General features: G+C 42.6%; 1 protein-coding gene across 1 annotated transcript in view; it reads right to left on the bottom strand.

The window, feature by feature from the left end:
• Positions 1-1178: 1178 nt before the first annotated feature.
• Positions 1179-21166, bottom strand: part of amph (amphiphysin) — a 254448-nt gene continuing 234460 nt past the window's right edge. The window contains exons 24-26 of the mRNA XM_056293150.1: positions 12639-12827; positions 2987-3088; positions 1179-2392 (exon numbers count right to left, since the gene is read on the bottom strand). Of these exons, the coding sequence (XP_056149125.1) occupies positions 2288-2392; positions 2987-3088; positions 12639-12827 (396 nt within the window). The 3' untranslated portion in view covers positions 1179-2287. The remainder of the gene's footprint in view (positions 2393-2986; positions 3089-12638; positions 12828-21166) is intronic.

Raw genomic sequence — 21166 nt, 5'->3', positions numbered from 1 at the left:
GCACTGTGTGTTTCTTCCTTCCACCATCTTGGATCACATACCTGACTGCCCAAATCTGGCGGGACTTGCTGATGTCACTATTCTTTGGCAAGCTGTAAGGTACAAAGTTTATGCTGAATAGCGTGTCAGAATGTTACATGTGTGTGGGCCCTGTGATGGTCTGGCGGTCTGTCCAGGGTGTCTCCCTGCCTGCTACCCAATGACTGCTGGGATAGGCTCCAGCATCCTCGCAACCCTGAGTCTGAGAGCAGGATAAACAGTTTGGATAATGGATGGATGGATGGCCCTTCAGAGGTCTTGTGGATCCATGCCTCAACGGGTCAGAGCTGTTTTGGCAGCATGAGGGGGACCTACACAATGTTAGGCAGGTGGTTTTTATGTTTTGACTGATCAGTGTATGAGTGAGAGGGGGACTGGAGTTTTTGCAGGGCGTTATGTCAAAATTGCTCACCTCTCTAAAGTTACCTATAGTAGCTTCATCACATCATTTAAATGGCAACTCCAGTCAAAATAGCAAACAGGTAACAAATACCAAAATATGAGACTAGGCAGAGGAAATTAAGACCAATAATAGAAATAGGTAGTAATAGTAGTAGTAGTAGTAGTAGTAGTAATAGAAGATAAAACAATTAAAAGTTCTTAACCGAAAAGAATGACGCACAAATATGAGACACATGAAGTCTGCGTTGAAGTCTGATCAACTTAAAGAGAAAGGCGTCTAGCATTTGAAGCTAAAAACAAACAAACCAATCTAAGGAAACTGAATAGAGTTCTTAAAATGAGATCATGTTAAGTTACACTGACAGAGAAGGAAAAATCATTTTAAAAAAAAGAAAAAGAAAAGAATGTTTTCAGGTCAGAAAAGGCCAATAAACTAGAATAAGTAATCATGTCACTTTACTGGAGAAAAGGGTCATCTATTCCTTTACAATAGTTTATTGTATAAATGTGTGAATAAAACACATTTTTAACTTATTTTAACTTTGAAATTTGCTTTCCAGGTCGGATTTTGATTAAGGCTTATTTTTTTGGCTACTTTGATACCTTAAAATAAAAATATTCTTGCTTGCTAACTGCTTCCTTATAATGTAAGACTGTTTTCTCAGTCTTCTTTTTCTCTCAATAGTCACCAAATTGTTCTCAATTATGAAACGACAAACTGTACCATATGAACTATTTGTAACTTTATTTACCCTTCGATAAATAATCATAGGTGTGTTCTTCACAAAGAGAAAGTTCTACATAGCATCACTACAGGAAAGGACATTTTCTAGTGCGCATTTTGATCATGGACATCCTATGTGAACTAAAGACATAGATTGCATATTTGATTTCTCACTCCAACACCTCCCTGTGATCACAGACTTCAAAAATATTAAGTCAACTTCTTAGAACATACAATTTAATTTACAAATAGGCATCTTTTGCTGGTTGATGTCATTTTTGTAAATGTTGATAGACAACATATATGCAATAATTTGTTTGATGGGAGGGAAATATATTTTATATTTTCAACTTTTAATATTCATTATATATTTCAACTTACAACTGCTGTCTTTCACAATGCTATCATTTCAAGTTCAAATGGAATGTCAATTATGTTTTGGCAAGAGCTCAGCAAATACTGTCCAAGATGCAAGTTATCACCACAGCCCCTCGGGTGCAGCCATGATACCACAAGAGTGCCGGAAATGAGAAAGGTAACAATCATGGCTGAAGTATCTTCAAAAAAACAAAAACAACAAAAAAACAAAAAACAGTGAATATTCTCATGAAACACGCAAGAACAGTTTAATAGATCACAGCACAACAAATTCTGATATACTTCACTGCAGAGCAACAAAATCAATACAATACACTTAGTGCAGAGAAGGTAAGGTCATTTTTTTTCCTTGAGGACAAAATGTTCCACTTCATTTTTCCTTGACATGGATGGGTGAAGATGTAGAGACCACCACACTCTCAACAAAGCACCTAACATTTATTGGTTTGCTTACAGATTTCCACAAACAGAAGAAAGAACAAATGTCTCACTTTCAAAGGAGGGTGCCATATTACCACATCATGCTCACTTAAGGTTGCGTTTTACTTTGAGTGGGGACTAGCTTTTATTATCAAGTGGTTTGGTTTCTGTAGAATGTGGCGTTTCCTGCATTAAGAACCTTGATTTGGCTAGCAGGCAAGGTCACACAGACGTCTTAGACAAGTTAGAAGACAGTTCAGCTACATGCTGACAGGAAGCAATGGACACTCATGTCTCGTTTCTCTCTCTGCCAGCCTCACGCCATTACTCCAAACGCTGTGTGAAGTTTTCTGGGAAGAGTCCTCTTTGGGCACTCGTTCCAAGTGTTAACCAGTCACTTTCTTTGATACCTGTGAGCCAACCAGCATCCTGGAAACAAAACAAAACAAAAAAATAACCATTGTACTATATGGATTGAGATTTTTGCAACCGTGCTTGATTTGACACACTACTAGAGACCTCTATACATCATGGCAAAGTGTGGGATAACTGCAACCCTGTAGGGCTTAGCCAGTTGCCAGGTGAGGCAGGATTGAGTTCAGGATCCAGTGACAAGATTGCAATATGTAACTGAATCCTGCCACACCACAGTAATGCTAGTCTGGTTTTCTATCAACTGTGGCTAGGTGCCAGCTACCTGGAATTTATGGTACCCTAGTACCCATGGTGCTCGGGTTTAACCTGCAAGTGGTAGGTTGGGTTTAACATTTTGAAATGCCTTTTGTAATAGGCAACATTCTGAGCAATAAAAATTATTTTCCCAGTTTTGCTGCTACTTCATAGCTCGACAGGAGGTTCTACAAATTAATAATGTTTGTTTCTTTTTAGTCAAGAGAATAGTGTTTCGTTTTCATCTACTGTGTGATATTAGCTACACAAATTAAGTAACAAATATTGGTCCAGTGCCAATTCATTCCAGAATGTTTCAGCCCTTCTGGGAAGAAAGCTGTCCAATTTACTCACCTGATCTTCTGCTAAAGCAGTGGGAACCACCAGAACCACATCACCTCGCTTCAGCTCAAGCTCATCTGAATTTGCAGCCTCAAAGTCATGCATCGTCTCTACCTATAAAATGACACACATTATCACTCACATACACTTACAGTTGTCATGTTTTTCTACACATATACATAGTGTAAAACAAGGATGAAAAAAGTCGAGTAGATGTGACTTTTCTGTGGAAACTAAGAATTTAGAGGTTGCAAATATTAAAATGGTAAGTATCAAAACACCTGTGTATGATGTAGCTTTTAATAAAGTTCAGTTTATTTACAGTGCATTATGACACCAAGGTGTCTCAACACACTTTACAATGAAGTAATAAAACATTACATCACATTAAAATATTAGGAGGCTATAGCAAAACACAAAGATATTATGGTAAATTGTAAGACAGTGAGAAGATTCGTGTTTCAAGTCTTGCCTTCAAAGTGTCCAATGAGGTAACATTTCTAATGAAAGTGGGGATGGCATTCCAAAGGAGTGGTGCATAGTAATAGAAGGCACTGAAGCCAGCGGATGTTTTTGCACATTGCTGGGGTGACTAAGCGTATGTGCTGCTCTATGTGGTTTAATAAGTTTTGAGATGTAATCAGGTGCTAATCCATGTCACACTTAATAAATCAGCTATTTTCAAGTTGCTCTGACTTGTAGAGGCAGCCAGTGAAGCTAAATCAAACAGGTGTACTGTGATCAAATTCACAAGAGTATTCTGGGCAAGCTAAAGACAGTTGAAAAGAGAATATTGCAATAATTGAGTCTGGAAATGTATTTATTAGGATAGTAGCATCACAAGAAGGGAGAAAAGGTTGGATATAGGCTATATTGTGGAGCCAAGAAGGTTGAATCAGTTCATCTGGATACATTTATTGACATACGTTTCATCACTCATCTAAGTGACCTCTTCAGTCACTTGGTTGAGTGATGAAACATATCTGTGAAATGTTGTGTCCACATGAACTGATTCAACTTCCTTTGATTTTCTTACCTGGATTATTGAGCATACATCAAGACATATTGTTGAGGTGGTAAAATGCAGTCTTGGTTGGCGTTTTAATGTGAGACTCAAAGGACAAGGAAGAGTCAAATATAACGCCAATATTTTTAATATTAAAACTATGGGAAATGCTTTCTTTTGGTAGCCGATCATATCCAATGACGACAGCCTCTTCTGTTTTATCAGTGACTTTTTATGTAACTACAGAGTCCTATGCAGGAACCATATATTTTCTTGCAAATAGGGCATGTGTAGGCTGTGCTTGGTGGGATAACCATGGCTGGATTTTTCCACTGGCACCTCCTTTGCTGGGCCTTAAACCTTTCCGCTTCATAATGCTGTACCTCCTCATGTCAGACCTGTATCCCGTCAGATTGATCCAGGGCACCATTTTCCAGGCTGACTCAAGCTGGTCCTTGTATCGCCTTTTCTGTCCCTCAGCTGAGTGCTGCCCCAGATGTTGCTGTCTATATAGGACTTGGTGTGGCAGGTGGTCCTCAGGCATACGTATAGTATGTCCAACCCAGTGTAAGCATTGATGAGTTATTATAGCCTCCATATACTTGCAGCTGTTTTTCCAAGCACTTCTGTATGTGGGATACAGTCATGCAAGGTTATGCCAAGAATGCACTGGAGACAGCTTACGTGTATAACTTTCAGTTGTTGGATATGGCGATGTTACAATGGTGATGGTGGAGACCATGATATGACAGCTGCTATATGTCTGAATCAACAACAGGGGAGGCAGTTAGTTTCACTTGAAAATTGATAAGGGAATATAGGCAGTCAGAGATGGTGGACATGAAGAGACAGTTAAAGATGGTGAGCTCACAAGTTAAGACTAACTCAATGGTGCTGCCATTGTGGTGAGAGGGCTCTTGAACAGATTAAGGACAAATGGTGCAATAAGCGAGGTATGTAGGATGACTTTGGAGACCAAGAAGAGGAAGAGAGTGAAGGCAGAGCCAAGGATCAAATGGTGGAAGTTGAAGAAGGAAGACTGTTGTGTGGAGTTCAGAGAGGAGTAAAGACAGGCACTGGATGGTAGTGAAGAGTTGCCAGATGGCTGGGCAACCACTGCAGAAATAGTGAGGGAGACAGCTAGGAAGGTACTTGGTATGTCATCAGGACAGAGGAAGAAGACAAGGAGACTTGGTGGTGGAATGAGGAAGTACAGCAAAGTATACAGAGGAAGAGGTTGGCAAAGAAGAAGTGGGATAGTCAGAGAGATGAAGAAAGTAGACAGGAGTACAAGGAGACACAGTGTAAAGCAAAGAGAGAGGTGGCAAAGGCAAAAGAAAATGCATATGGTGAGTTGTATGAGAGGGTAGACACTAAGGAAGGAGAAACGGACTTGTACCGATTGGCTAGACAGAGGGACCGAGCTGGGAAGGATGTGCAGCAGGTTAGGGTGATCAATGATAGAGATGGAAATGTGCTGACAAGCGAGGAGGGTGTGCTGAGAAGGTGGAAGGAGTACTTTGAGAGGCTGATGAATGAAGAAAAGGAGAGAGAGAGAAGGTTGGATGATGTGGGGATAGTGAATCAGGAAGTGCGGTGGATTAGCAAGGAGAAAGTGAGTGGAGCTATGAAGAGGATGAAGAGTGGAAAGGCAGTTGGTCCTGATGACATACCTGTGGAGGCATGGAGATGTTTAGGAGAGATGGCAGTGGGGTTTTAACTAGATTGTTTAACACAATCTTGGAAAGTGAGAGGATGCCTGAGAAGTGGAGAAGAAGCATACTGGTACTGATTTTCAAGAACAAGGACAATGTGCAGAACTGTAGCAACTACAGAGGTATAAAGTTGATCAGCCACAGCATGAAGCTATGGGAAAGAGTAATAGAAGCTAGGTTAAGAGGAGAGGTGATGATCAGCGAGCAGCAGTATGGTTTCATGCCACGAAAGAGCACCACAGATGTGATGTTTGCTTTGAGAATGTTGACTGAGAAGTATAGAGAAGGCCAGAAAGAGTTACATTGTGTCTTTGTGGATTCCGGTGTGGGAAGATGGCGGTGCGAAGTCACGTTTGCAGCGGCTTCGCCCAGTACCGACTATGCAGTGTCTTTGTCCATGTCTACGTCTATGTTTGTGTCGTTTGTGAAGTTTTTATTTTGAGTTTAGATTTTTTTTTCCCGTTTAATGGCTAGGAGAGCTGGCGTTGTGTCAGCTGAGAGAGCTTGGTCTGCCACGTCCAGTGGGCCCAAGGACCACAGCCTTGCCTGGAGCTGCACCCGAAAAGGAGGCACCAAGGGTGGTCTGATGGGATGCGGAAGCAGGGCAGGTTAAGATTAGTGTTAAACCATGCAGACTAGCAATTCCGATAACACCGAGGGTGGTCTGGTGGCGGCCTCACCTAGCGTTGACTGTGTTTTAGTGTCGTTGTGTGGAGTGCGGGGAGGTGTGTCCAAAGTGTCTGGCTGGGAGAGCTGGCGTTGGATCCGCTGAGGGAGCCTGGTCTGCTGTTTCCCGTGGGCCCAGGGACCACGGCCCTGCCTGGAGCTGGACCCGAAGAGGGAGCACGGAAGGTGGGCGGTGCACCCTTGACAGTGTGGCAGACTAAGCTTACTGCTAGCCCATGCAGACGAGCAGTTCTGACAGTCATCCTGGTTGGCGTTCGCTCTCTGGACAGTGATTTTTCTTGGACTGTGTTGCACTGAGCGGACTGTGTTGTTAACTGTTTGTGTGTTGTTGTTTTTTTTTTTTTTGCTTTGTTCTCTCTGTTTTTGTATGTTTTTGGTGGTGTTGTTGTTGGAAGTTTTGGATGCGTGTTCTTATCTTTTGTGTCGCACTGATGTGGGCTGGATGAAACAACATTTTGTTGCTTTCCTATATGCAAGTACATGAAAGAATTGACAATAAATTGTTCCTCATTCCGGGAAAGCATATGACAGGGTGTCGAGAGAGGAGGTGTGGTATTGTATGAGGAAGTTGGGAGTGGCAGAGAAGTATGTAGGAGTGGTGCAGGATATGTATGAGGTAAGTGTGACAGTGGTGAGGTGTGCGGTGGGAATGACAGATGGGTTCAAGGTGGAGGTGGGATTACATCAAGGATTGGCTCTGAGCCCTTTCTTGTTTGCAATGGTGATGGACAGGTTGACGGATAAGATCAGGAAGGAGTCTCCATGGACTACGATGTTAGCTGATGACACTGTGATCTGGAACCAAAGTAGGGTACAGGTGGAGGAGAGCCTGGAGAGGTGGAGGTATGCACTGGAGAGAAGAGGAATGACAGTCAGGAGGAGCAAGATGGAATACATATGCGTGAATGAGAGGGAGGACAGAGGAATGGTCAGGATGCAAGGAGGAGAGGTGATGAAGGCATATGAGTTTAAATACTTGGGATCAACTGTCCAAAGTAATGGGGAGTGCAGAAGAGAGGTGAAGAAGAGAGTGCAGGCAAGGTGGAGTGGGTGGAGAAGAGTGTCAGGAGTGATTTGTGACAGAAGGGTACCAGTAAGAGTTAAAGGGAAGGTTTACAAGATGGTAGTGAGACCAGCTATGTTATATGGTTTGGAGACAGTGGCACTGATGAAAACACAGGAGGTGGAGCTGAAGGTGGCAGAGTTGAAGATGATAAGATTTTCATTGAGAGTGACGAAGAAGGACATGATTAGGAATGAGCATATTAGAGGGACAGCTCAGGTTGGACGGTTCGGAGACAAAGCAAGAGAGGCAAGATTGAGATGGCTTGGACATGTGTGGAGGAGAGATGCTGAGTATATTGGGAGAAGGATGCTGAATATGGAGCTGCCAGGGTAGAGGAGAAGAGGAAGGCCAAAGAGGAGGTTTATGGATGTAGTGAAGGAGGACATGAGATGGCTAGTGTGACAGAGGAAGATGCAGAGGACAGGAAGAAATGGAAACAGTTGAATTGCTGTGGCGACCCCTAACGGGAGCAGCCGAAAGTAGCAGTAGAAGTAGATGTTGGCTAGAATAACCAGACTATTATACATCTGACCAGTGGCAATCATGTAACGACCCATTGAATCTGCATCAACCTTTGAGACCGAAAACAGGATAATTTGTTAAGCAGTGTAGCGGCTCCTCTGGATTTGAATTGAAATTCAGAGTGGAACAACTGGCTCTAACCAACCACAGTGAAGCCGATCTTGGTTTGAGTTGCCAAGGTGCATTTCCTGGAGAAATGCTATCTGAGTGTTGAGGTGTTTAAAATAAGTCAGAACCTTTTTCCCTTTTACAGGCAGGTTGAGACCTTTAACGTTCCAGCTGGTGCAGTTGACTGACCTACTCATACCACTCCCTGGTCCAGATGTTAGTGACATTGTATGTCACTGCAGGAGATAATGGGCATGAACATCTATTAACAAAGTTGGACAGAGAGATACAGTTGGTATGGCAAATGGAAGGGGACATGTTTACCATCAGTAGACCAGTAGAGGAAAGATAGACCACTGAGATGAGTAAAAAGGAAAAAAGGAGAAAAAAGGGAAGGAAAAAAGGGGGTGCAAAAAAACCACACAGTACCCACATCCTGCCACCCACCTCCCCAGATCCATCTTTCCCTACCCCAACCCCAACAGGGGCATGCATGCTATTGTGTAGCCTTAACAAACAAGCAAAAGGTTAGTCCTGCCAATGGACATATGAAAAATAAAGATATGTCTGCAATGAGGAACATTTGTGAACCATTTAAGTGGGAGAACAACGAGAAAATGACAGTTCCAGTGTATCCAGGCAGTGGTAGCTTGTTTAGCATCAGCGAGGTAATATTGCAAAGTGTAATTTATACAAACGGTGTCATCTCCATGTAATTACTATTCTCTTACCAAATATGTAGTATGGCCCAGCGTTTCAGTGAACAGATGGCTAAAAACAACTAAGAGGATAGCAAGACCGGGTAATAACAAACCGCCAGGCTGAATACCATACAAGCAATGTTAACAAAATACAATAATTGAGTAAATAAGCATTTCCGTGTTGACATAAATACTACCCTTTGCCTTTGTTTACCCACAAGTAATGCTAGTAGTAAAAGAAAAGTTCAGTATTTGTTTTGGTGCACAGGCAATGCTAGTGTTAGAAATCAGCGCAAGTCCATAGTCAGTCAGCTTGCATAGCTAGTTGTTAGCCGGGGAAGCGAACATCAATCATATCGCCATAGTACTTTGCAATATGTGGTTAACAAAATTCAGATACGGGACGCGGGAATAGTGTGCTCTATCAAGCAGCAGTCTTTCTTCTACTTGCAGAACATTTTTGAGCAGGCCAGTAATGAAGTCAGGTGGATGTGCTCTCTCCATGCCCTCATGTAGACCAATAACTTTCAAATTGTTCCTGCATGACCTCCCCTCTAAATCCTCAAACTTATCGGATAGGAAAGCCACCTGTTTAGTGAGACTTTGTAGCTTGCACTCCAGGGATGTAGTCTCATGCGACCAGTGACTTGCCCCCTTTTCCAATTCTGTCATGCGGCTAGACAGAGCCCCAGCATCGGATAGGACTGACGCCAAGTTGCCATACTGTTCAGTTCGTATCGATGCAATTTCGGACCTCAGGGATGTTGCTGAAGTGTCTATTTTAGCATCTACGGAAGCACAAATGTCCTCTTTCAGTGATGTTAACTCAGATGTTATATCGGCATTGTCCAAGGCGATGGAGTTAGCTTGATTGGTGTTAGCTATCGTGTTAGCTCATGTTAGCACCTTTAACGCATGTAGTAGGCATAGTGCATAGCAATGATGCACAGTCAGAGTAGGCAGTGCCTACCCTGTGATAAATTAACCAAAATAACCATACAACAAATTAATAACAGATCAAAATCTCACTCATCACACGTATGCAGTTATAACATATTTTTAATATTTTATGTCCTTGTCCGTTTAAACTTCTAAGAGTGAAACGCAAACGCCATATAGTGCACAAGCTTGCCCTACTTTCTCCCCAATTAACCCTTCGCTAAACCACGCCACCGAAATACAGACTGGCCAGTCACAGCGCAGCATAGAACAGGCTCCAACAGAGGTCCAACAGTATGGCGGCGCTCCGTTGACTCCGATGCAAAAGTTTCAGATTTTCTTCATTTTCGAGCTGGTTTTGTTGACTTTTAGCTAGTTATGGTTAAATGTTGTGCCTGGGGTACTTGTAACAGTGACACTCGTTACCCGGAGAGGTTGGAAGGGAATCTACGTTTTTTTCCCTTTCCAAAACCAAAATCAAACCCTGAAAAGTGTAGGCTGTGGATAAAGCTATGTGGACATCCTCAAATCCAGTTGAACCACTCAAAGATCAAGAAGCACAACTTTGTCTGCTCCAAGGTAAGTAATTGCTTTTATGAACCATAAAATAATGTTAAAGCTTGACGGACTTAGCAACAGTAACTAAGGGGGGCGGGCCTTAGCGAAGGGTGAATTGTATTTGGCCAATTACCCCACTCTTCCGAGCTGTCCCAGTCGCTGATCCACCCCCTCTGCCAAGCTAGGGAGTGCTGCAGACTACCACATGCCTCCTCCGATACATGTAGAGTCACCAACCGCTTCTTTTCACCTGACAGTGAGGAGTTTCGACAGGGGGATGTAGCGCATGGGAGGATCATGCTATTCCCCAGTTCACCGTCCCCACCAAACAGGCACCCCGATTGACCAGAGGAGGCGATAGTGCAGCGACCAGGACACATGCCCACATCCAGCTTCCCACCCGGAGACATGGCCAATTGTGTCTGTAGGGATGCCCAATCAAGCCGGAGTTAACAAGAAGATTGGAACCACCAATGCCTGTGTTGTTAGGCAATGGAATAGACTGCCACGCCACCTGGGCACCTTTTTCAAACAGAAGGGTAGGCTCTGCTTTTTTTCAGGATTGTCTTTAATGGTGTGAATTTCAGAGTTTGCGCACACATATTGCATAGCTTATGGAGAACTCAGCGGACAAGGAAAGGCACTGCTTATGGCGGGAGTGCGAGCCAATCAGAGCCTTCTTCTTCTTTCTTCTTCACTTCGGCTTAACCGATGCAGCTACGAGGAGTGAACAGCCTATCAGAGATCAGAGGAGAGTATTGTTCCACAACATTTTGGACAATATCAACACTCAAATGAAAACCAGGTTTGATCATTTTGGGAGGCTATCATTCAGTGGCTTAGTTCATCATCATCATCATCATCATCATCATCAGTTCCATATCCTATGAAGGTCGTAGGCGCACAACTGATGCCTCAACAGGTTGAGTCATCGTTGTGTTTCAGTAGGGGGAGTACCTGGTGGTCCCTATCTCCTCTCCAGATATGGATGGCCATTGGTTCACAGAGGAACTCATCCGCCCTTTGACAGGTTTTGTTTTTAGTCCTGTTGGGTGTCAACACACCCTCTTCTCAACAACCAAGGGTTGAAGTGGGGGTGCCGGTTTAGTCGCCGATGACCCGATGGTTGCAGTTTAACGTCGTACCCAGGACTCAGCTATTGGCTTAGTTGACAGCCGCAAATTTGAGCAGATGTCCAGAGGCCTCATGTATCAATCGTTACTATGGGCAAATTTGTTCGTACCACCCATGGGATTTTTAAGCCCTGAAGTTTGTCTCAGAGACCAGTGTAGAACCTGGGTAACCCCTGGATTTAGACATTGATTGGCTAACACTGATGTCTCTGCCAGCCTGGATGGTGTTTGTTGCAAGAGGTAGACAATAGATGTTAGGAGGAAGGAATTACAAATAACCATCATGCTTTGCTACTGACTGTCAGATGATCTTGAGGACTAAAAGAGTTCCATGGGTGTGTACGCACAAATTTGCCCATAGTAATGATTGATACATGAAGCCCCAGGTGCTTTGATGAAAGCTTACTGAAGCGCCTGGAAACATACACAAAATACTTCGACTTCTTCAGACTAAAAGAGGACTTGACCGGACTGTATAGTTCACAAATGATAAGCACAAAGTGCAAAATACCCGCAAAACTTCTGGATTTCTTGAACAGAAATGACTTGGTGGTGACTGTAGTAGAAGCGACCAAATTGCCGTGCCTCGTCCCAACACTTCCAGCTACCACGGCCTCAGTGGAGAGATCTTTCTCTGCTTTGAAAAAAATCAAGACTTACAGCCGAAACAGGACTGGAGAAGAGCAGTTGTCATCCTTGGCCCTAATTTCAATAGAATCTGAACGACTGGTGACACTACAGAAGAACAAAGAAAAATTCCACAATGACGTCAAAAAGAGATTCGTGGAGAAAGACAGGTGAATGAACCTCATCTTCAAGTGAAGATAAGTAAGTGATTTTGCGCTTTTCTGCTCGTGGCAGTGTTCAAGTAATCTGTAAACGTGTTTTTCATGAAGTGTGGCTGTGTTGGACAAGTTAAGATATAAATATGATTTTTAATTTGATTTTATTCTCTAAATTTTGACTTTTTTATAGAATCCTGTTCTGCATCAGACAACCATCGCTGAAATGCCTTCCCTATCAGCTGCACACACTCGTTATGTCATATCCTTATTATCAATAGCTTTTTATACAATTATTTTGTAGATGTGTTTTGATTCAAGTTTCATTGTTCATTTTTACAAATCTATACAAATGTAGAATTCACAAAGGTATGCAAGTGTTTGTGTAGAGCTATTTATTGGACCTGTTATATATAAAAAGGACAAATAGCATAGTACTTCTTTTACCTTGTACATGTAGCCATCAGGGAGCCCTTGTACTCCATCAGAGGAAGTTATGTCTTTGGCCACTTGGCTTTCTGGCAGTACCCCATTATCACTAATGGTGGCGGGGGAAATGATGTCACCATCATGGTCATCATCACCCTCATTGCTGGAGGCAGGCTCAATCACTACAGAGGGGATGGACATCTTTTCCTGTAAAAATCAAAAATCAAAAAGCTGTTAGCATCACAATATTTGTATGTCTTTAGAGGTCTTCTTGAAAAGTATTATTTTTGTTATTATTTTATACAACAACTACGCAGTGCTGTTTAGGTTTTATTCATGTTATATTTGCCAGTATTCAGCTGCAAATATGTATTAGTATGAATTATCTTAGCTTTTTATATATATGCTTTCTGGGCAGTTCAAGGAACTGCACCGGCCAATCTGCAAACCCATGTTACATTCCTGCTCACCCTCTTTGTTGGCTGGACCAGACCAGTGGGCCAGCCAAACAAACGCGAATGCCACTGACTGAGTGATCATGTTTGACATGATTGGGCTGCTGGATCAGGTGACAAACAACGTCACTGATGTTACACAATTGGTTGGCTGAAAGCTGAGGCATGAGGAAGAGTGCACAGTTAAAGCACCCCAAATAACAACCACTATGACAAAACACTCACTGGCGAATTCACAGAAGGATTGCAGTGTTTTTGCAGCCACTAAACCTGCACAAATAAAAAAAAGAAACCATGCAATTTGCAAAGCACCTGCAAAGGGTGAGATGTACTCATAACTGCACTGCCAAGGCAATAGCATCTCGTTGGTATCTGGTGCTATTTGTACATAGGTAGTATGTAAACATTTGGTGCAAAATTGGCCCCTTTCTATAAATGAGTCTAGTGGGGAAAAAAGTCCAATACACAAACACCAGCACGAACAGCCACATAGAGTTGGAGTGAAAATTATTAGCGTCTTCAGGTTGGACAGTTTGGAGACAAAGCAAGAGAGACAATACTGAGATGGTTTGGACATGTGTGGAGGAGAGATGCTGGGTATATTGGGAGAAGGATGCTGAATATGGAGCTGCCAGGGTACAGGAAAAGAGGAAGGCCAAAGACGAGGTTTATGGATGTGGTAAGAGAGGACATGCAGGTGGCTGGTGTGACGGAGGAAGATGCAGAGGACAGGAAGAGATGTTAACAGATGATCTGCTGTGGTGACCCCTAACGGGAGCAGCCAAAAAGTAGTAGTAACCCAGAATTATTTCTCTCTCTCAGCCCTCCTAGTCTATAGATCCCTTTTCTGTTAGTAAACATAGTGACGTTTTTCTGTGGGCGGAGCTTAGCTGGAGGCAAAACAAATCCCCTCAGAGACATTTAAGGGAAGGCATTAGCTAGCTAGCTAGCTGCCAGCTGGCAAGTTTTATCAGCTTGTATATTTACGATGGACGAAGAAACGCGTATTTCTGAATATGTACAGTTGCTTTCTCCCCGGACTGCGAGTCTTACTTGAAAAAGTTAACATTAACCAATGGGACCAGATTGGCCGACCCGTACACACTCACTCAGTGGATGGACGATTTGACAGGACTACCTACCATGGAGTGACCAGACATTTACACCTTGTATTCTGCCAGAACTTCTAACCCGCAGCCAAGATCCTGCTCTTCAACCACCAGTATTTTGCATCAAGTGAAAAGCCAGAGTTTGGAAAAATGATTGAGTGTGTAAAGAGCAAGGACTTCTTCCATTACAATTGTGCACAAGTGAAGAGGAGGCTACAGAACTAGCACTGCATTACATTACATTACATTACAGTCATTTAGCCGACGCTTTTATCCAAGCGACTTACAATAAGTGCATTTAACGTAGGAAATCAGGAGAACTACTAGTCATCAGAAGTCATAAGTGCATCTAAACAAGCATCTAAGAGCAAAACCAGTGCTAAAGTAAAAGGGCAAGAAAGAGATTTTTTTTTTAAATGAGTGAATACAATAAGTGCTAAGAACAAGTAACAGTGTAGTAGTTCTTAAAGAGGTGAGTTTTCAACCTGCGCCGAAAGATGGACAGCGACTCTGCTGTCCTGACATCAGTGGGGAGTTCATTCCACCACTGTGGGGCCAGGACAGAAAAGAGCCATGACCAGGTCGATCGGCAGCATGGGCCTCTGAGCGACGGGGCAACCAGGCGTCCCGAGGCAGCAGAGCAAAGTGGTAGGGCGGCGGTGTAGGGCTTGACCATGGCCTGGAGATAGGAAGGCGCTGTTCCTTTCACTGCCCTGTAGGCTAGCACCAGAGTCTTAAACTCAATGCAAGCAGCTACTGGGAGCCAGTGTAGGGAAATGAGGGGGGGAGTTGTGTGGGAGAACTTAGGGCGGTTGAAAACCAGACGAGCTGCAGCTTTCTGAACAAGCTCCAGAGGTCTGATGACCGACGCCGGGGCGCCAGCAAGGAGGGAGTTGCCGTAGTCCAGCCGGGAGAGGACCAGAGCCTGGACGTTGTAAATGGTGATGGCCAGGTCTCAGTGTGGGCAACCTTTCCCCGGGAGGAACATCAGCTCTGTCTTGTCCAGACTGAGCTTGAGGTGGTGTCGCCATCCACTCCGAGATGTCAGTCAAGCACGCAGCAATGCATGTCTCTACTTGTGTGTCAGAGGGAGGAAAGGACAAGATCAGCTGGGTATCATCGGCATAACAATGGTAAGAGAAGTCATGCGAGCGAAAAAAAGAACCCAGGGATGTTGTGTACAGGGCGAAAAGGAGAAGACCCAGAACCGAACCCTGTGGAATGCCTGCAGTCAGTCTGCGAGGCTCCGACACATATCCCCTCCATGTCACCTGGTAGGAGCGACCCGTCAGGTAGGTTGCAAACATTGAGAGTGCAGAGCCTGTGACACCCAGCCCCTCGAGGATAGAGAGGAGGAACTGGTGGTTCACTGTCTCTGTTGAGTGACCCACCCTGAAACCAGACTGGTTGGGGTCCAGGAGGTTGTTCTGGTGGAGGTACAAAGAAAGTTGGTTAAAGACAGCACGTTCGAAAGCTTTGGATAGAAAGGGTAGAAGGGAAACTGGTCTGTAGTTTTTGACATCAGAGGGGTTAAGTAATGGTTTCTTGAGAAGGGGGGTGACTCTAGCAGTCTTGAAGGCAGATGGAAAGCATCTTGCCTGGAGGGAGGTGTTGATGAGGTGGGTTAGATAGGGAAGGACTTCAGGTGCTATAGACTGAAGAGGGGAGGGGACCGGGTCAAGGGAGCATATGGTGGGGTGACTGGATGTGATGAGGTTTAGAACCTCGTCGGGGGAGTGGTGAGCGAGGTGGGATAGGGTGGGACATGAAGAGGTGAAGGAGGGTGTAAAGTCAAGTCAAGTCAAGTCAAGTTTATTTATATAGCACATTTAAAACAACCACAGTTGAACCAAAGTGCTGCACAAGCTTAAAATACAATATAAAATAAGTAACACATATGAATATAAAAATACATGTAAAAGTAAAATAAAGGAATTAAAATGTAAACAATAAAACACAAGAGTAAAAGTATACCTCCACAATAAAATCACGCTGTCTAGCTCAATTTGAATTGAATGCCAGTGAGAAGAGGTAGATCTTTAACCAAGATTTAAAAGTCTCTAGGGTCTGAGCAGATCTTATGTGTGTTGGTAAGTTGTTCCAGAGATCAGGGGCAGCAACTGCAAAGGCTCTGTCACCCCTATTCTTAAGCCTGGATCTCGGAACATGTAAGAGCATCTGGTTTGCTGACCTGAGTGCTCTGACTGGGGTATGATAATATATTAGCTCAGATAAATAACATGGTGCCAGCCCATTTAACGACTTGAAAACAAGTAATACAATCTTAAACTGGATCCTAAAACAGACATGAAGCCAGTGAAGGGAGGCCAGTACAGGCGTTACGTGATCACGTCGCTTCTTTCCTGTCAGCAGGCGAGCAGCTGCATTTTGTACAAGCTGCAGGCAATGAAGCAACGACTGAGCTATGCCAACATACTACAAAGAGTTACAATAATCTAGATGAGAGGTAATAAATGCATGAATTACCCTTTCAAGATAATTTGGAGGGAGATAGGCCTTTACTTTTCCCAGAAATCGTAATTGAAAAAAAAACTTGTTTTGACTACTGAGCTTATTTGTTTATCAAAGTTAAAAGAGCTGTCAAAAATCTCCCCAAGATTCCTAACAGAAGAGTGACTGTAGGAAGCTAAAGGGCCAAGAGCGCTATCATAACCATCCAGCAGATCAGGCTGTCCATATACAATAATTTCAGTGTTATTTGATTTAGTTTCAGGAAATTTAACTCCATCCATGTTTTGACATCCTTTAAACAACTCAGCAAAGCCTGTATAGAATCTCTGCTGTTGGTTTTTATAGGCAGATAGATTTGCAAATCATCAGCAAAACAATGAAAAGACATATTATGTTTTTTAAAAATGGGTGTGATAGTGCAAGCAGCACTAACCGGGTGGTGAGAAAAGGAGGATCTGATGTCATTTACCTTCTTGTCAAAGAAGTTAGCGAAGTCATCAGGGAGAAGGGAGGAAGTAGGAGTCAGTGTAGATAAATACACCTGACCCACCTGCGTCAATCTAAACAGTTGGCCATTGTTATATGAAGATTACTGTATATATGTTTTTATTTCAAAAGGCAAGCCATTGAGAACAATACCTTTTTATAGCCACTTGAGGAGGAAAGGTGCCAAAAAAGTTAGACATTCAATGTGATGGCTGAGGTATTTGAAAATGTAAGTACAGTATGTAACAGCTAAAGCCATTGTTATTCTTAAGTATACGACTTCTGTATATTCTCTGGAATACAGTAACATTTCAAAGTAACAGGTGGCTATTTGCTATAAATAAAAATACCAGACACTGTAATTAAATTTTAGAAGTTTCTTTATTTGATTATTATTTCTTTCTATGTTTGTAAATTCTAATCACAATCACATTTCCTTTCTCAAAATGAGCAGAGTAGAAAAGCTGAGTTCATTGTTTTACACTCACACATTGTAGGCTTTTCCATACATACTTTTCATTTCCTGGGCACTACAGATTGACAGACATTGGTAAGAGCACCACACACAATCACCATGTCATCCAAGAGGTTAACTTGTGAAATAGGAATAACAGAATGCAACATTTTGAAACTCTTCCATCTACTTATAACTCTCTCTCTCTACATGTAATCTCACACGAGACAGTTGTCTTGACGAATCTACTTCAGAAGCAGGTAACTGACGCTTTCCTTTAGTGAAACTTGGTATACGCAAGGTGGCACCATATGCAGCATCCCTGATCAAAAATCCCCTGTCTGCTAAGACTTCATCTTTTGGTTCTAATAGGTGCAAAAACCCTGATTCAACTGTTATTTGCTTATCTGACACTCCCACCCCAGAATGGGGACAGGAATGAAACTGCCCCCACAGGCGTCATTCCCACCAGGTACTTAACTGTGTTATTATGTTTGTAATTGGACCAGGTTTGAGCTCTAGCAGTCAAGTTAGTAGGTCTCGCCACGAAAATCTCTGTACAGTCAAATATGCATCGGCATCTCTTGAAATTTTGCCTGAAACTCTTTAGCATATTTTTAATGACAGCACCCCTAGTCGATCACTTGATAAGAGATTTCAAACTTTTGAAACTTTGAACCTATATGCTATATCTCTGTTACTGAGCCCCAATCTCAGTTTCATAAGGACCACTAATAAACAATCTCCCAAAATTAGACCTACAGCACACTTCTGCACACTATCTTTTATTTTTGTCATTAACCAAATGAAAATGACTGAAGTTAGCCCAGTGAGAACCCGAAAGTATGCAGCATTGTTTCTGACCATGGAGAATGAGAAGCTTTATTTCTGAAGCTCCTCTTTCAATCCTGCATTCTCCTCTTTGAGTTTGTTAAAGTCTTTTCTCAAGTTGCCATATTCAGTACTGAGTTGGTCATACTTTTGACTGAGACTGTTGTATGCTTCTTGTGGGACCATAGCCTCAGCTTCTTCTTCCTTTTCCTTTCCAGCCTTAGAAAATACAGGGCAAAACAGAGACAAAATGTAGACAATTAGTGAAGAAGCCTGCACACAGGAATTACACAGCCTATGGTAGTATTCAAAGCCACAGTTAGAAACCTCAATTTGACTTAGCTAACGTTACCTCTCCAGCTTCTCCGCAGGCCTGCCACACTGTTGTCCAAAGGAAAACATAGAGGGGACGAAGCCTGGGCTGTGTTTATCCAAAGAAGCCTCTCCTACAAAATAAGATGGAACTGAAGCTTGCTATCAGAGTGTCAGCCTGATTACAACACGTTACTGGTAGCTTAACCTAACGCAGAGAGCATTCAGATTGGGAGATAAATCACCCAACATTATTCCTCCTCGTCCCCACTTTCTGATTAATGTGAGGTGGGCATGACAAACATGTAGACACATGTCCATACCTACAACAGACAAAAGTATAGTTTAACGTTACATTACTTACCTGATATGAAGTGTGCGCTACAAACACCAGCATTTTTGATGATCTCCTCAGTCCAGTCCTTTCGTTTTATCACGTTTAACCACAGTTGTCGCCGATCTTGATGACTGGGAGTGGCAGCTGGTATGCGATACAACTTCAAGTTTAGTTTATTACTTCTTCGATTCTGGCCCCCAGAAACACAGCATGAAGAAGACATGTTGGCTACTGTTATCTAGATGATGTACGCTGCCCGAGGACGTGATTCGTTTACGTTCCCGCTTCTGGCTTTGTTTTGCCTCCAGAAGACGCCCTGACATCATCATTATGTAGGCTCTAAAAGGGTCTATATAGGGATCTCTCTTGCATGCCCTGTTTAAGACGAGTGTCTCTGCGTTGTGTTAAGGGTGGCTGTGTCTGGTAGGAGACAAACGGAGCCAGGTTCTCTTGCTGCGGTAGATATTTCCAGCCACACGGGTCTCACAGGTACAGAACCTTGCAAGATAATGCAAACGTCTCCAGTTATTAGTGCACAATTAAAGTATTCTTTCAATCTGTTTTTTTAACATGATATCAACTGAGATGCTATCCTTTGGAACATATAATACAGGCGAAAATAGCAAGCCGAAAACAAGCAAGTAGCAACTAAGCTATTGCCGATACTGCTAGCCAAAATCACAGCAACAACACTTCTTTTGACAAGCATAAGACAATCTGCTTCTCAAACCCACAATCTGTGTTTAAAACATCTTAATAAACTAACACTATCAACAAATTAGGTGTATGGGTATTTTTAGTTCTTATATTTTTAATAGATGCTACAGACTGGCGCGTAACACAGCTTACTTTGCAATATAATGCAAAACGTCTGGAAGTACGGTGTCCTGCACAGAACTTTAACACGTATTGCCAGATATAAAGGAACCAAAACGAGGCAAGACCACCACCCAGCGGCCAACTCTAGACAACTGCCCTACATCTACACCCTCTTTCTTTGATGGCGTCCCAGACAACAGGCTGAGGAACGACAAACTAACTAACTAACTAACTAACATCTGGACACTGCTTGGCATCCTCCTCATCACATTCTTCATATATTTTATAATTTCATTATAATTGTGTTATCCTCTTTCAGTGTTGCCTTGTGTAAATTGTGTAAACTCAACATCCTTGCACGTTGTCCGTCTTGGGAGAGAGACCCTCCTCTGTTGCTCTCCCTGAGGTTTCTTCCTCTCTTTTTTTCTCCCTGTTAAAGGTTTTTAGGGAGTTATTCCTTATCCGAGAGCGTCTAAGGACAGGATGTTGGGTTGCTGTAAAGCCCCTTGAGACAAATTTGTAATTTGTGATATTGGGCTATACAAATAAAATTGACTTGACTAGTAGTAGTACTATGTGTGAATGAAACCATCCCACATGGTAAAATGTGAATGACAATAATTCCCAACTAGCAATAACTCTATAACACTGAGAAAATGTATTATAATTACAACAAGTCCAATTGCCATTGACTGATCAGTGCACTACATGGCACCGCTGAATGAGTTTGGACAAACGTACACAATGGCACAAGCACTTTTGCAGTAAGTGGACAAGTCCTTTGGAACACACATCCCGTATTATTGGGCCAAATTAGAATTTATTACTCTAAGAAAACATTTGAGAACCTTGATCGGTTGACTTAACCATTTGAAGGAAATCTTAATTGTCTGTGTTTTTCCCTTTGTATGATATTTAGACTTCAGCATGGCTAATGGCACAGTATTGAAGGAAATCATGCTATTTACATACAGGTAATCTCCGGGTTATGAACGAGTTTCGTTTTTGAGTCTGGTCTTATATCGAATTTGTATGTAAGTCAAAACGGTTGCCTACAGTTCACATCTAGCATCAATTAGTCAAATGTTTGTCTTAGTATATAGTATATACACTATATGGACAAAAGTATTGGGACACACTTCTTAATCATTGAATTCAGGTGTTTCATTCAGACCCATTGCCACAGGTGCATAAAATCAAGCAGCTAGCCATGCAGTCTGCATTTACAAACATTTGTGAAAGAATGGGTCGTTCTAGAGAGCTCAGTGAAT

Source organism: Lampris incognitus, chromosome 14 (genome assembly GCF_029633865.1).
Source record: "Lampris incognitus isolate fLamInc1 chromosome 14, fLamInc1.hap2, whole genome shotgun sequence".
NCBI lineage: Eukaryota > Metazoa > Chordata > Actinopteri > Lampriformes > Lampridae > Lampris > Lampris incognitus.
The sequence above is the reverse complement of the archived record's forward strand: the minus strand, read 5'-3'. Positions and strand labels throughout refer to the sequence as shown.